This window comes from Mesoplodon mirus (genome assembly GCF_964341445.2).
Source record: "Mesoplodon mirus genome assembly, chromosome: 3".
NCBI classification, from domain to species: Eukaryota; Metazoa; Chordata; class Mammalia; order Artiodactyla; family Ziphiidae; genus Mesoplodon; species Mesoplodon mirus.
The window spans coordinates 23,396,325-23,413,691 of NC_138978.1; the positions used below are offsets into that span (position 1 = coordinate 23,396,325).

General features: G+C 49.0%; 1 protein-coding gene across 1 annotated transcript; it reads right to left on the reverse strand.

The window, feature by feature from the left end:
• Positions 1-11,197: 11,197 nt before the first annotated feature.
• STMN1 (stathmin 1) lies at positions 11,198-16,966 on the reverse strand. Its single transcript, XM_082612338.1, has 5 exons — positions 16,883-16,966; positions 15,216-15,288; positions 14,536-14,708; positions 12,394-12,585; positions 11,198-11,714 (listed from the first exon to the last, which is right to left on the reverse strand). The coding sequence occupies exons 2-5, from the start codon at positions 15,226-15,228 to the stop codon at positions 11,643-11,645; spliced, it is 450 nt and encodes a 149-aa protein (XP_082468464.1). The 5' UTR covers positions 15,229-15,288; positions 16,883-16,966; the 3' UTR covers positions 11,198-11,642.
• Between the last annotated feature and the right edge of the window lie 401 nt (positions 16,967-17,367).

The window sequence follows — 17,367 nt, forward strand, 5'->3', positions numbered from 1 at the left end:
GTCAAGGTGGAGGGGGCCCTTCAGGGTCAGGATGCCATTCTTGCTCTGAGTTCATCACTCACATATCTGTCCTGCCCTATGTTTCCCATGACACTCTGGGGGCGTCATTCCCACTAAAGCCAGCTTTGCACATGCCAGAGTCGTTGAGGGTGAAGGGCTGGATGAGCGTGGCAGTTGCTGCTTCCATGTTGATGTAGCCGAGGTAGCAAAGGCCTTGGGCAGAGCGCTGGGGTAGAGAACTTGACTCCAGAGCGTCATGGGGCTGCCTTCGAGAACACACTGTAGAGGGGCCGGGGCAGCATTTGGGGGGGCTAGTGTGGAGGCTCCCGTAAAGATCCCAGAGAGTGATGGTGCTGGTCCAGTCATGGGAGTCATGGAGGAGGAGGTGAGAGAAGTGGTGTCCAGCATCCAGGTGGCTGCCTGGCTTGTCCTTCCACTGTCAGCTCATTCAACCGTCCCCTCCCTGCACGGAGCCCCATAGTTATCATTCCTTCTTCCATGGGTTCATTCCAGCAACAAGTGTTTATGGGTTGTCCAGACAATCTGACCTGGACCCACCCTGCTCACCACCCATCAGTGGCTCCCCAGTGGCTACCAAATCAAGTCCAAACTCCTTGTCCTAGCTGACAACGCCTTGCGTGGCCTCCCAGCCTCGTGCCTCCCTACTGCCCCTCCATCCACAGTCCAGTCACCTCTGTCACCCCCACGTGTTGCCACCTCACCTCTCTCAGCCCTCCACGTGATGCTCCCTTTGTCTGAAACACCCACCGCTGTTTTTTTTCACCTGCTCAACTCCTGCTTCTCCTCTGGGACTCAGCTCAGGTGTGAACTCCTCCAAGAAGTCCTCCCTGATTGGTTGCCACTATCTCGATCTGACTTGGTTGCCCTTTTCTGTGCTTTTGTTGACTCTTCTGATACCAACACCCAGTACACTGACTCCTATTAATTGCCTGTCCTCCTCCTGGGCTGTGTGTGTTGTTCTGTGACTTGTCTTGTATTCCTAGCACTCACTGCAAAGAAATCCTCTTGAAAAATGGGACGAATGAATGAAGGGTGCCTGGACTAGACAGACGACCAAGAGACACAGTCCCCGCCCAAAGCAAGGAGAAAGGGGAAATCAGGAAATAGTTTGTCAAACAATGACCAAAAGGGGTGTAGGGAAAAGGGGTCACAAGTTTGCCCAGGGGGGCAGTGAGTGCAGCGGAGTTTCTGAAGTCAGAAAGTCCTGGGTTCAAATCCCAGCACAGCCGCTTATTAGCTGTGTGACTGGGGTTGATTTCTTTTTTTTTAATTTATTTTTGGCTGCGTTGGGTCTTCGTTGCTGCACCCAGGCTTTCTTGAGTTGCCGCGAGCGGGGGCTACTCTTCGTTTCGGTACATGGGCTTCTCACTGTGGTGGCTTCTCATTGCACGGGCTTCTCTCTTGCTCTCGGGCTTCAGTAGTTGTGGCGCACGGGCTTAGATGCTCCGCGGCATGTGGGATCTTCCCGGGCCAGGGATAGAACCCATGTGCCCTGCGTTGGCAGGTGGATTCTTAACCACTGCGCCACCAGGGAAGTCCCAGGGGGCTGATTTCTTGAAATTCCTGCGAGATGGGGATGATAATAAAACATCTGCCTCATAGAGAATGCAGCCCCGTGTTCGGCTCATAGAAAACACTAGAGAAATATGTTGACCATTTTGATTTACGAACATAGTGGGTGGGTGAGGAAGGTTGTGAGAACAGATGTGCCACACTCTAGCCCCGTCACCTGTCTGTACTTCAAACCTTACTACCTTTGGATCAAATGAGAATGTACAGCCCAGAACTCAGGTCTGGCTTCCAGATTACACCAGAGTGTAAACTCCTTGAGGGCACGTATTTTTGCCTGTTTTATTCACTGCTGAATTCTCAGCACCTAGAAGGGTGTCTGGTACATAATAGGTCCTCAATAAACATTTCTTGAATGAATGACTGAATTCTGGCTCCCCCTCCCCAAATCTCAAACTCAGCATGATTCCATTAGCTATAATTGCATTCAGCAGCATACAATGAAAAGCCACAAAATGGTGGCTTAAAGAAGTAAAAGGAAAAACTTGCTCCCCGTAACAAGAACTTGGGGGCAGGCAGTCCAAGACTGGTATGTCAGCTCATTGGTATAACCAAGGACTCAGGCTCCATCTACCTTCCTGCTCCAGCCAGCTTATCATGTGGCTTTTATCTTCATGGTCACAAGGTGGATGCTGTACCTCTAGTAACATGGCTCCATTCCAGGAAGGAAGGAGGAGGATGGGAAAAGGGCAAAAGCTCAATACTTAAAGAAAAGCCTGTCAGGCTTCTGTTACAAGGAAGGAGAGAGTTGATATGGGGAGGGCAGCCAGCAACGTCTGCCATGATGGCTAAATGGAGTCATTGCTTCTCCCCAGCCTGCAGCCGCCACGTCTGTTCCATCCACAGACTTCGTCATAGGAGTAGATGACCCCTCCACTCAGTTGCCCATGTGAAGAACCCAGGGGTCAGCCCTCACCCCACAGCCCACATCCAGCCCATCAGCAACCTGTTGGCTGCACTGTGACATAGATCCTGAATCCAACCCTGTCTCTCCATCCTGTTGACCCCACCTTAGTCCAAACTACCCTCATCTCTCCCTCCTGCACTCCTGCTCACTTTACATCCATCCTCCTCACCGTGGCCGAAGGATCCTTTACAAACGTAACCCCATCACATCACTCCCTAGAGCCCCTAGAGGCTTCATATCACACAGAATATAATGCAACCCCGCCCGGCCCACAGGCCTGCATGGCTGGGCCCTGACAGCCTCCCTTGCCCCAGACCTCCTTGCTCACCTCATCCAGCTAAGCAGGCCTTGTATGTGTCCCTTCCTCACACCCGCTGGCTCCTGCCTTTGGGTCTTTGCGCTAGCTCTTTCCTCTGGCGGGAACACACTGCCCCCTGCCCAGCTATCTGTGGAGACCCCTCACTCCCTGCCATGGTCACTGCCTATTATTGCACCACATCACCCCTTTCATGTTCTCCATGCACTCCTCATAAGCTTTTCTACTGTCTTTCTCCTCCACCAGGATGTAAGCTCATGAGGGCAGGGACCATGTCTGCCTTGTGCACAGCCGTATCCCCAGGGTCTAAAACTGTGCCAGACATGTAGGAGGATTCAGTATTTATCCAGTGAATAAATGAATGAGTGGAGAGGCTTGTTTGGGGTGTTCCCTTAGGGAAACTTCCAGCTCTTGGACATCTAAAGAGAAAGGAGAGGGAAGAGATTGGGGGTAGGGAACGTGATACCTGAGATATAAGTCAGAAACTGAAACCAACAAGTGACCAACTTTCCACCGACATCCAAACCCTCCTCCCTCACTGCCCAAGTGATCCTGCCAGGCAGAGTGCCTCTGGGGTGGAAGTGAGAGCCCATCTGGGGAAAAAGGAGGGAGGAGGTGAGCACAGGCAGGCACCACATGAGCCTGCTCTATTCCGGCCAACATCTGGGGAATAATGTTGAGAGCGCCCCCTGCTGGCTTGGCCACTGACAAGCTGTGGGGTCAGTACTGTAACCTCTCTGAACCTCAGTTTCCTCTCCTGGAATAAGAATAATATTTAATTCACAGGAAAGTTTTAAGGATTCATTAAGACAGAATATGTAAAACACTTATATGGTGTGCGGCAAATAGTAAGTGCTCAAAACACCTTAGCCATAAGGAGGAAAGGGAGACAGGAGAGAGTCAGAAAGTGCAAAGAGGCAACGACAGAGAGAGGCAGGTGGCTGGTAACCCAGGGGCAGCCCAGTCTGACCCGCTGGAAGTTTGACTCTCCCACAAAAGATACAGAAAGGTAAAGCATCCAAACTTTAGCACCCACTCCCCAAAATGGACTTGAGTTCTTCTGGTTCAACACCCTCATTTTATAAAGGTTCTGAGGCCCAGAAAGAACAAAAATGTCTCTGAGATGCCCAGAGGGCTGGCAGAGGAGCCAAGTGCGGAGGGATGATGGCCAGCTGGGGAGGGAGCCACAAAGACGGGCCGGTGCCCTGGCTTACTTTTCCTGTTCTCCGCAGTCCAGAGGGAGAGGGTCTGCCTTCCTGTCCCCTCGGCCACAGTGACCCCTCAGATCACAGCAGACTGAGAAGAGGATCACTGGGCAGGAAGGGACAGGGAGGGGCAGGGAGGGGCAGGGGACCGACTCATCCTGCCTAGGCCCTGTGCTAGGAGGCACTTCCTTAAACCCAGCACAGACTCAATACTCATCCAGCCTGAGAGGGATTATCCCCATTTCACAGGTGAGGGCACAGATGCCCAACGCCCCTGAAGAGCTAACAGAGCTAGAACTTCAACCTCAGTCTGTGTGACTCCAAAAAGCCCTGCCCCGCTTCTGCCTGGGAATTGAAAGGCCTGGATTTGGGACCAACACTAACTGGCTGTAACCTTGGGCAATCCTTTCTCTCTGGCCTCAAGCTCTTCCTCTAAACAAGGAAGGTAGACACTGGTCACTGAGGGCCCTTCCAGCTGGAGCTGACATTCTTAGAATTCTAAACAAAAGCCTCCCCCGGCTGAGTCAGGAGAAAGGCCTGCCAGATACCCCACAGCCTATCATGCGGCCTTCTTGCCCTGGGAACACAGGGCAGCCCTGCCCAGGGAGAGCCCCTCGTCCTGCCCCAGCCCCGGGCAGCACGATGCCTCCTCCCCTCCCTTCCAGGGTGGTACCCATCCCTCCATACCTCTAGCCCAGGGAGCCTGGGCCTCAGCACCCCCCACTTTCTGGGGCAAATCTCAGCTCAGCAGTTTGGGGAAATGAAACTAAAACAATGAATCAAGCCCTTCAATCAGGAGCCTATTTCCCCCCAAATCTTCAAGGCTTTGGGGAGCCCACAGGTCAAGATTTCGGTCAGTGCTTCTCAAACTAAAAAAAAAAAATTGGTTTTTAATCTGCTAAGAACTTAGACTTTTGTAAAATTAAATACACTAGATAGTGGTAATGGTTACACATTATGAAATGTTCTTAACGCGACTGCATTGTACACTTAGAAGTGATTAATACAGTACATTTTATGCTATGTATATTTTACAATAAAAAAATTTTTGATGAAATGAAAAAAAAAAAGCAGCAAAATGCTAGCCTCAACTTTAATAGTCTTCAACAGACCTTGTAAGATTGTTATGAGGGTTTCTAGATGCTTACTTTCCATTTCTGTACTTATCTCATTGCAGACCAGTAATATTTTGTGGACTGACAGCGGCCCCAGGACAGCTCTTTTTTTTTTTTTTTTTTTTTTTTTTTCTGCGGTACGCGGGCCTCTCACTGTTGTGGCCTCTCCCGTTGCGGAGCACAGGCTCCGGACGCGCAGGCCCAGCGGCCATGGCTCCGGGCCCAGCCGCTCCACAGCATGTGGGATCCTCCCGGACCGGGGCACGAACCTGTGTCCCCTGCATCAGCAGGCGTACTCTCAACCACTGCACCACCAGGGAAGCCCCAGGACTGCTCTTTGACAGTACTGATTCAGGGTGCTGAGAGGTGGACTCTGGCTTTGCAGAGCCTCTCAGGAGACCTTCCAGAAGGAACAAGGTTTCTGCTCCCCAGGCAGATACCTCTGGATACCAAGCCAGTCAACCCCAAGCAGCCCCAGGCCAGGCACACTGATCTGAATTATGCCTGGACCCCTTCTTCCACCCTAGTCTGTCTCCCAGGGTCTTCTTGATGTGCATTATTAATAACGTGTCCCCGTTCGTGGCCCCGATAAGCATAGGGAATTGTGAGGTAGGGGATGGAGTGGGGTGAACTGGGAGAGAGAGAAGTACAGGGTAGAACTGTGATCTTCTTTGTGATCTAACCCCTATAGCAAACTTGGCCCAAGCATCACCTCCTACAGGAAGTCATCCTGGGCCCACAGTGGAACTGAGGAGCCTCCAGCTCCCCCTGCTCACATCTCCCTGTATTTTCATTGAATGGCTGACGTGGAAAATTTGAAAGTGGTGCCTACTCTTCTGGGGTTTGCGGGTCTGGCCAGATTTCAGGCGTTGGCTAGGCGTTCTTGCGCAGGGTATTATCTGCACAACTCTGAGCAACTGCGCTGATGATTGGGGTTCCGGGCCCATCTCCACCAGGCTGTGGGGTACTCCAGAGAGGGGCCCATGTCTGGGATGTTGCATCTGAGTACAGTGGTCTCTGCTTGGCTGAGCAGCAGAAAATACTGTGGGCTTTTGAAAGATCTAGACACCTGGGCTCCAATTTCAGAAAGTCTACCTCCAAAGGTCTGATGAGGGTCCTGAATCTCTGTATTTTGAAAAAGTGCCATGTGACTCTGATGCCCAGCTGGTGTCTGGCCCATAAGAGGTGCCCTCGAGTGGTTGGTGACTGTGGTCATAGTGGTGCAGCATGTCTGTGGAAGGAGACTCGGGGACCTCCAGGACGGGAGCTGGGGGACGTTGGGAAGGAGTGGCACTTTTATATATCCTTTTGTACTGATTGGACTTTGACCTTAAAAAAATGTGTGGCTGGGCTTCCCTGGTGGCGCAGTGGTTGAGAGTCCGCCTGCCGATGCAGGGGGACGTGGGTTCGTGCCCTGGTCTGGGAGGATTGCACGTGCCGCGGAGCGGCTGGGCCCGTGAGCCATGGCCGCTGAGCCTGCGCGTCCGGAGCCTGTGCCCCGGAACGGAAGAGGCCACAGCAGTGAGAGGCCCGCGTACCGCAAAAAAAAAAAAAAAAAAAAAATGTGTGGCTGACTGACTGATGAAGTGGCTGTCATCTATGTGAGGAACTGCAAACTCTAGGCCTGTGGGCTGCGGTCCTTAAGGACAGAAGTGGGTGGGTCAGAGGAATGGAGAGCTATAGAGCACACATCCCACCTCAAGGGGGCAGCAGCTGCCCAGAGCTTGCTCGGTGGGACTGTGAGCCCAGGGTGGCCAGATCTTCTGGTTTTTCAAGATAAGCCTGAAATCATATTTCCAAGTGTAATTAATTGTCAACTAATTCAAAAATTTAAAGCACAGCATGGAGTGAAGACAACATGCCTGCTGACCGACTCTGGCTGCAGGCCACCAGTTGGCGCCTTTGGATCTAGGAGGATGCTGTTTAGGATTGGGCACCTCCAAGGCCAGTCTGCAAAGCCAGGACAGAGCCAGTCGTTGCTTCTAGAAAATCGGATTGACTCCCCACGGGGTCCACACAGGACAAGAACAAAGCAGGTGCCGAGAGGAGTCACCACCCACTCATAATTCAGCACATATTAACCTCCCACCATGTGCCAGGCTCAGCGCTGGAGATCCAGTGATGTGACAGGCACAGCTCCTGCTCTGGGGGACGCTTCCTTTTAACTAGAGAGACACACTTGAAATAAATAATTGCATGATAATGAATTCATTTGTGAAACATGAGGAGCTGCAGCATAGCATGGGGGTTAAAAGTTCGGGTTAGGGCTTCCCTGGTGGCGCAGTGGTTGGGGGTCCGCCTGCCGATGCAGGGGGCGCAGGTTCGTGCCCCAGTCCGAGAGGATCCCGCGTGCCACGGAGCGGCTGGGCCCGTGAGCCATGGCCGCTGGGCCTGCGTGTCCGGAGCCTGTGCCCCGCAGCGGGGAGGCCGCGGCAGTGAGAGGCCCGCGTACCGCAAAAAAAAAAAAAAAAAAAAAAGTTCGGGTTAGATTCCTGACTCCACACCTAGCCAGTTATGTCACTTTGGGCAAATACCTTAACCTGTCTCAGTTGCCTCGTTTCTTGCCTGTGAAATGGGCATGATAATGTCATAGGGTTGTTCTGGGGATCCATTGAGATAATGCAAATAATTATTAGCCTTTGCCATGAAGTATATAGAGCTGTGAGACCACGTAAGAGGGAGCCTAGGCTTCGCAGAGAATCCCACCAAGGCCCCCCAATCCCAACGATACTGGAGCTTCTCCCCAGAGAGGGGAGTGGGAGGCCACAGGCCTCCAGCCTCCCGTCCAGTGGGGGAATCTCCTCTATAAGGAGCCTGGCCTTATCTTCTTGTTCCCAGCAAGGCCCAGGGACTGCTGCACCCCCAGAGCTCAGCCCTCCTTGTACCCACCATTCTGCTGTAGCGGCCACGGGCATCTGGCCAATCTCCCACCTGTTTCTTCTCCCCTTGGATCAGTTCCACAGCCCACTGGCCCCTAGTAGGATTGGTGCCCAAGGACAGGGAAGGTACTGCTCTTGACAACACTGGGAGAAAGCTGGGCATTTCCCACTATAGGCCAGAGCCCCTCCACTGAGGTTGCTGCATTTCAGAGCTTATCAAACCCTGCAACTAAGTTTTACAAATCTGAGTGCCTGTGTAAAACAAGTCAGAAAACCTTCCTGGTGCCGCTGACGTGCAGAACACCAGCTTCCACTGGCAGGGGGACACTGTGGACCTTCTATTTGACCTGGGCAAAGAGGGGGGAGGCAGACGGCAAGAGGCTTAAGTGCCAGCAATGTTTCTGGGGCCTCGAAGTTCAGCTCAGTGGAGGGATCCTCAATGGCCAAGATATGGCTGGTCCCCGATCTAACCAGGTAGAGAAGATCTGCAACTAGTCTTGAATGTGGAAGGGAATTTCCAGGGCACCTAGTCCAGCCTCCCATCCAAAGGGGGAATCTCCTCTATAAGGAGCCTGGCCTTATCTTCTTGTTGTCCCCAAACAAATCACTTTCAACAGTGATTCAGAAGCCAAACTAACAGTAAGGTGGCCAAACCATTACCTGGGTGGACAGAGTTATATGGGGTGGCCCCCTCCAGCTCAGACACTCATCACTTCATCCCCGTGCTGCTGAGACAGGCTCCTGCTGTGGTCTCCATTGCCTTCTCTCCAATTCATCCTGCCCCTGCCTCCATTTTCTCTCCCTCAGAATGGCTCTGTTCACTGAACACTACCATTCCTGTGTTCTAAAGCCCCACTGCTTAGGATAAAGGGAATGAGAGCCTGCCACGAGCCAGTAATCATGGCAGGCTCTCAAAAAGTGCGTGCTCATCAGTGCATGCTTGGGTCAACATCTGACTTCTCAAAGGACTGGCTCAAGTCTTCCCTCCTCTGTTAAGCTTTCCAGACCACCGACGCCTGTGGTTACACTCTCCACCAAACCACCAAAACACACTTGGCCAAGTACAAGCATGTGGTCGAGACCGTATTCTCAGCAAAGTGTTCCACAGCCCTCCTGCCCGCTTCACGCATAAGCACAAGGTGCGCTGGGACCCCATCTCATCTTTTCATCGCTAGCACATAGCTCAGTGTGGGGCACACTCTAGCAGCTTGTTAAAGGTGGATTTAAGGGCTTTCTTCATCCCTCAAACCTCTCTTCTGCTGAGGCCACTCAATCACCATGTCCAAGCACAAAAGCCTCAGGAAGAAGGGACGCACCTCACTTTCCACTCAAGTCAAAGGAAACAGAGTGTGCTCCATGATGACAGCCCCCAGACTGCAGTCAAACCACTCTGGCCTTACAAGCCCAACCTACGACAGAAGTCCTGCCAGGAGAGGCTGGCCCTACTCACTCTAAGGACAGGACAGAGTCCCTGGGCCCAGGAAAGCACAGACAGATGCTCCCCAGAAGCTCCTGGACACCCACTCCTCTTTCTCTCCAAATTATAGGCAAAGACTTGAGTGGAAATTACTTAACCTAGTTCAACCCTTTCATTTTATCCTGGAGAAAACTGAGGCCCAGGACTAGTACCTCTCCAAAGGTCAGAGGTAAAATAGAAAAGCCAGGGCTTCTGATTTTGTGGGTAAGATGCATCCTCTTCAGTTCCCTGTTGACAATTGTCACAAGGTGGGAGCTCAGGACCACTTTTTGATACTAAGTCAGGGCCACTGTGGGGTTGGCTATAACTAACTGGGGGATCTCTCAAGCCCATCTTGACCCTCTTCTTGCTTTTTCCAGATCTCTGTTCCCTAGCCTACATGTCCCATATAAACAAAAACTTACTGGCTAACTGTAGGACATCTAGTATCATTACTCCAAATTTCTATCTTCACGCCATCTTTATATCCCAACTACTCAGAACTGGTGCTTTAAAGACTCCCAGAGGCACCATCTCACGCATGTAAACCTCTAATACCTACTATATGCACACAAGCCTCACCTTTGCCTACGTGTTCAGGTATTGCCATCATTAACTGAACTACACTCGATCCTTTTCCTGTTTGCCCTACATGGTCATGACTCTTTAAATTCAGCCTTCTTTCAGAACCCCTACAATTGATCACCTAGTAAATTTATAAGTCAATTCAAGGCATACAAAAGCTTCATAGTCATTTCTACCTCAAGAGTATACACTTAGCTCACTCACTAGCCTCTGGTTAAAAAGTTATTTATATATAGTGCTAAATATATACTACAGTTCTAAGTGTGCTCTCTACACACACACACACACACACACTCACTCACTTAATCCTAACAACATAGAAGAAAGGTTGGTAGGCTATTATTATAAGTTTGGTAAAACCCAAATCAAGAGCTGCAGAGGCCTAAGCATGGCAATATGCAGACCCCACTGCAGTATTAGCAGTCATCCTGGAAACTTTCAAGGAGCGTGGCTTCCAAGAGCTTTTCCACAGATGTCTGAGAAGCAAATAATCATACGTAATTAAGGCTATTTCCCAAATAGCCTAGGAAAGCTGCCAAAGGCTTTCCCGGAATTGAGAGGCAATCCTTGACAACTGTGAATACTGTAGCCTCTGGATACAAGACGAAGCAACTGCCAACCTTCACCACCCAAGTCAATGCTGCTCCAGAAAATAAGGTTCCCTTTATCAGTTCATAAGGGTTGTTATAGTGGTACACAAGGTTTTACTACTCTTTTGATTCTTGAGAAATGGCTCCTATGGCAGGAAAGCATTAGGATTCACGCCACCCCCAGCTGTAACATAAAGCAAATAAACCATCAAATATATCTAACTAGGATCTTAAGATTTCTCTAAACTGTTCTCTAGAAACACCATTTGCCTTTTTAATGGGGGCACAGAAACAAAAAATGCTTGTTTGCCAATAAACATCTGAAACACTATCATAACAGCTGATCGGAGCCGAGGCATCACAACAAAGTGACGATTGTGGAAGAAGACAATGCATACAACTCTGGAGCGAGAAACTCCAGGGCAGAGAACTCACAGTGATGTGTGTACTGGGTATTTCCGCCAGCCTAAAGGCCCCATCTGGAACAAATATAAACTAGGAGGGTCTCTATCACTGGACAATGTATTACCTGGACAGAAAGAAGTCACTGCCACCAACAGCACTCTGCAGTTTTATTAACCATTCAAGTACAGTAGCATCTGTTAAGATCGGGACAGAATTGGGATTTAAAAGTGAACAGATATTCAGCATCTAACAGTTTGAAAGAAGCCACTACATAGTCTTTTCACAAACATGTTTTCACAGAGCCAATACAGTACTAGCCATTAACCCAGCACACCAAGTGTACTGGAGTAGAAAAGATGCAACAAGAAAAACAGCTACATTAGAAAGACTTCAACACTTTAGAAAAAGAGTAAAACACTTTTAGTTTCTCCCCTTTAGCCCCTAAAACAACATCATACAGTCTGGATCTACCTATACAGTCCTACATCAGCTTCTAGAATATTTGTCAGGAGGGCAAAAATAAAATGACACTGGCCAGTACAGTCTTTGGATATTTAGGAAGGGGAGGGGGAGAAAGTCAGTTCTCAGAACAAATTAGTCAGCTTCAGTCTCATCAGCAGGATCTTTGGATTCTTTGTTCTTCCGCACTTCTTCAATGTGCTTGTCCTGTAAAGAAACAGTATATATCATCAGTCAAGTAAAAAAAGCCTGCCAGGTCACACCCCCAAGAGGCCCAAATCAGCATCAGTACGTATGTTATATAACATATATAACCCCATATAGTATAATAATATACTATTATTATATAATTATATATTATGGGAATCACATAATTAGAGTTCTAAGACATCATCTTTGAACTTCCTGGGTCACTCATGGAACCTAATGATTCAGCCTTCTACTGCTCTTCCAAAGAATGTGCAATTATGCTGGAAATTGGTGAATATTCCTCCTTATTTAAAATAAGATGCCTCTGATTTAACATGTTAACCCCAAAATTGATGACAAAGACACCAAGCACATGTGATCAAGGCAGAGAGTTCAAGCCACTTCATTGGTGTATCAAACCTCAAGCTCTGTGCTTCCCTGGTGGCGCAGTGGTTGAGAGTCCGCCTGCCGATGCAGGGGACGTGGGTTCGTGCCCCGGTCAGGGAAGATCCCACATGCCGCGCAGCGGCTGGGCCCGTGAGCCATGGCCGCTGGGCCTGCGCGTCCGGAGCCTGTGCCCCGCAACGGGAGAGGCCACAACAGTGAGAGGCCCGCGTAACGCAAAAAAAAAAAAACAAAAAAAACCCCCAAAAAACTCAAGCTCTTAAGCCCCTCAAAGCCAGGAAGATACACCAACCTTCTCTCGCAAACGCTCCAGTTTGGCAGCCATTTGCGCCTCTCGGTTCTCTTTGTTGGCTTCCATTTTGTGGGTCAGCTTCTCTTCTGCCATTTTACTGAAGTTGTTGTTCTCCTCTATCGCTTTTTGAAGCACTTCCTTCTCATGCTCTCGTTTCTCAGCAAGCTGCTTCAAGACCTCAGCTTCATGGGACTGGAAAAAAATTCAACAGGCTAGGCTCTCTGAAATGTTATTTAGCATAGTTAACAATCACAAAAGAAATATTAATTGAGGATTGAAGATAGAAAATTAGATCTCTTTAAATAATACTGAAGTCAGGACCTGAATTATCCATATCAAAATACCGTGAAAATGATATTCTTTTTCTAGTGTTTGTATTTACTTTGGAAGACTGCCCATATTTGTTCAGAGATTCTTGCCCAATTATTCCTTAAGGAAATATTAGTAAGATTTACTGCTTAATGGTATCAAGATGACTGGAGTGACATGCACTTAGGAATGGCACTTTATTGTAAAGAATTTTGGTTTTTTAACTTCAAAGGCTACCTAAAGAAAATTAGGTCATTATGAAAAATGTAATCATATTGATAAAAAGAAAATACATGGCAATGATAGAAAATTTAAGACTAAGCCTCCAGATTACTATTTAAGTCAGAGGATTTGTTTCAAGGAAAGGCTTATTAGCTTTTTTCTGTGGAAGCTGCATTAAATTCCAGACCACTGGAGCTCTGTTACCACGGTATGCCTCCTTCAACAGACTCAGAATAGCTTATTGCCAAACAGATTCCAATGCGTTTGGAAGCATCAACTTGCAGGAAAACTTCAGAGCATCTGCCACTGGTTCTGTTAATTCTCTTCTTCAAAATCCCAGTCGTGATAAGAGTTTCACTATATTTAGCCAGTTACTATGTAAAGCGCAGACTAATGACTACAGGGCCAGCACTGATTCCTAAAAAAAGTCTCCGTCCAGCCTTTGGCTGCATCTCTTCCATGAACTCAAACTACGTGAACTCCATCAAACTCCATCAACTCAGGCTAAATAGAAGAGCAGGTGGGAGATGAAACACCATTGCAAACACAGCCACTCTTCCTGGGGAAATCATTCCATGTTGACAGTGGGTCAGCACACATGCATAAAACATGCGGCACCAAAAGGTGCACAGCACATGCTACAGCAGCTTGAAAAGGGGCCCAAAGTGTGTGTGTGTGGTTATGTGTACCAGACTTCAAAACACTGCGTTGGTCGTAGGCAGGTTACTACTTCACCTTTTTGTGCCTTCATTTCTCTAATTTTAAAACTAAACCCACTTACCCCAAACAAGGTTGTTGGAAAGGGGGACTAAATGAGAATTTATGTAAAATTCTTAATGAAACGTTGAATAGAGGGAAATACACCAAAATGTTAACAATAGTTATTTCTGCGAAGTAGGATAACGGATACTTTTAATTTCCTACTTATAAACTTCCGCGGTTCTCAATTTTTCTATAACAACCATATTAATATTTGTTGACTTTTCTGACTAGTTCTTTTTAAAGATAGCTACTTTATAATAGAAGTACTTAGATAATAGCTGCCACACTACCAGTATGCCAGCTGAGCAACACAATCACATAACTAGCAATTTAAAATGTTTTTATTGTACAGCTCTCAAAAAACAAAACAAACAAAAAAACCACACAGACATACACAGAAACCCAAAAAACAAAACAAAACAAAAAAAACCAAAACCTTAAGAGACAAAAAAAGAATCATCCACCAACAAATCTATTTTTCAAAAAGAAAGCATGAGAAGCATGAACTGGTTTCAGGCAGACCTGGGCTTGAATTCTGGCTCCAATACTCATTAGCTATATGACTCAGAAAAATGACAACATTCCTGAGACCATTTTCTAATCTAGTATCTCAGACAACACCTACCCTCTAGGGTCACTGTAGAAAAGGAGAATATAAGTAAAGGAGATGGTACACAATAGGAGCTCAATAAATGATGGCTGGTATTTTGTTCCCACCACTGGCATATGTAATTTTCACAGTTATAATCACCATCGGGCTACAATTCTGTTTTCCTCCTCTTATAAAAATAAAACAGATTTGCCATATTACATTAATAAATATCCTATTTTCTGTGAATTGATGTTTACCTTGCGTCTTTCTTCTGCAGCTTCTAGTTTCTTCTGAATTTCCTCCAGGGAAAGATCCTTCTTCTTTGGAGGGGAAAGAGGGAATTCTGGGACAGATTCTTTTGATCGAGGGCTGAGAATCAGCTCAAAAGCCTGGCCTGAGGCACGCTTCTCCAGTTCCTTCACCTGGATATCTGGATTCGATCATATTTATAATATATTCAGAAAAATGGAGTTTTCCTATTCTAATAAACTGTTCTACCATTTTCTAAAAACCAAATCAATTTAATGAACAGAATTAGGGCTGATGAAGCAGCTGTGTTTACAGGCAAGAAATTATTATCTAAATACCACCTCCCAGAAAAACAAAGCTCAACATTTTTGGATTAATAAATACCATTCTAAGATATCAGTATTTGACAATCATTTCCCTGAACAAAACAAAGACTTATGCAAAACTCCACATTTTGCTTTACACCAAGCCAAATCATCTAATAATGAAACAATTAATTATGAGCTCTCAGTACATTCAAGTAATAATAATTTTTTCTTCTTTAATTATTCTCTGATTTATAAAATAGATTTTTTTTTTGGTAAGACCAAAACACAAGTGCCAAATTATAAGCTTAAGAATTGAGCCATCTCCTATTCTAAAATTAGAAGCCCATCACAATTTCGGATTTTCCAAATAGATTACCTACCAGAAGAAGCCATGGTGAACAGAAGACAAGAGACTGGCAGTGTATTCTACACAATCCACTAGCAAGGAAAACCCTGGAAACGATTTTCAAAAGCATGCGATCAATTTCTTTGCATTTCCATGCCATAGATTCAAAGGGACCTCAAATCACACCCATATAAATCAATGTCAGAAAAATCACTACTGTGGAATTAAATAAGACATCATTAACTAGAAAATTATAAAAATCCATAAAATACTCAAACACTGGAAAATCTGAATTGAATAGAACGCTGGTTGCAGAAGATGAAGTTAACTGAGCTTGCCTGTTCAAAAAATACTTATATTTTTTAAATTAGACGGAGTTTTAAGTCACAAGATTTTTTCCTCCCCCATATTTTCCTCCTGGTGAGAAGATATTCCAGGTTCAACGCCTAGTGAGACCGGAGCCATCTTAACACTGCCTACAACTCATTGTGCAAATGAAATACCCACCCCTGCTTTGTCTGTGTCTGCCATGTGGAAAACAAAACGCCCAAGCTAATATTAACCAATAATGTCGAACTCCCATTGTTCCTGCGGTTTAAGCTCCTTGTCCAACAGCTGGTAACGTTAGTTTCATGAACCTCTAGGTTTTAGGTTACAATAATTGCTGCCTTGTGTAGAATTTTTTCATGAAAAATTCTACATTCCTTGATTTTTTTTAAAGGTCATGATTCTTGTAGTCCCCAGACTAGTACCAAAACCGTAGGAATACAGGGTCTCAACACCTGGAACTTAAAATCCGAGTCAGCAACACGGTCTAACCCCGGCGGAGCATTAGACTCAGCACCAGATTCAGGGTGGGCGTGGCCCTGGCCCAAGCGAGGAAAAGCGGCAGGCCGCCCCCGGCCAATCAGAGCACGCCCTACACTCCGGTCCCTGGCCCCGCCCCCTTCCTCCCCGCGCCTTTTCGAATCTCCCCGAACTCACAACACCCCGGAGCCCGCGCGCGTGGGAAGGGGCGGGATAGGCGGGGCTAACGGTCCTATCCGGGTAACTCCTCCCTTCCCGGGCTCGCCCCGTGCGGACGCCCCCCGCAACTGCCGCCAAAAACACCTTGCGGCGGCCCCCACCCTCGCCGCAGCTGGGCGGGTGGGGCAGTCCCCGGAAAGAAACCGTGGGGTACCCCACCATCGGCTCGCCACCTCGCCACCTCTTTCCTTCACTTCCAATCTGCCGCCACCCAAGCGGTCCGCGCCCCACGCCGCGAGGACTGGAGCGCTCTCATGAGGTGTCAGCCTCTCGGGCGCTGCTCCCTGGGGGCGCCGCCCCGCCCCTTCAGACAATGGGGACCCCAGCGGGGCCGCGCCTGCAGGAGGAAGGTGGGGGCCAAACGAGGGCCTACGCCCCCTATTGTCTCCTCGACGACCTCCCGGGGCTAACGCACCGAGCTCGCCCAGCAGGCCGCGCCCCCTCCCCACCACAGCCGCGCCCCCGGGGAGCGGGGACAAAGCCGAGGCTCCGCCCGAGCCACACACAAAGCGGAGCGATCCCCGCCCGCCAGCCCCTCTGGGGCCCGCGGCCCCGCCCGCCGCCCTCCAGCAAGGGGTCGCTGCCAAGACCCTGCCCCTCCCTCCGGCCGCGTCCCTCTCGCTGCCCCCAACCTGCAACCGCCGCCGCCACCTCCTCCTGGAACCCCTCACCCACCTGCTCGGTCCGAGCCGCCTGGCCACACTCTGAGCACCCACGGACCCGGGCGCGCACAAAAGCGCCAAACAGCGGCACGTGACCTCCCCGCAGGGCTCCGCATTGGCTGAGAGAGGCGGCACGTGCCGGCCCCTCCCCACCCCCCACAGCCCAAGTGGGCCCCGCCCCTGGAGACCCCGGAGCACCTCGGGAAGTGTAGTTCAGGCTGGCGGGACAGAAGGACAATGCGAGGGGTGAGGGCTTCTTGGCGGTGTCTCCAGGTGTGAGCCGGGGGCTAGGACGGTCGTCTGGCCGCGGAAGAGGGTGATGCGGTGACCCTGCCTGGGTCTGAACCAGTTCTCCCATCCTTAGGAAAAGGGCGGGGCAGGGTCCCTTTCTACCTCTCAGAGGTGGCCGCCTGGACTCCGCGTCTGTTGAGCCACTTGCCCCACGTCGCCCCAAGGGCAGCACTCGGATAGCGCATTGCCCCTTCGGTGCCCCACCCT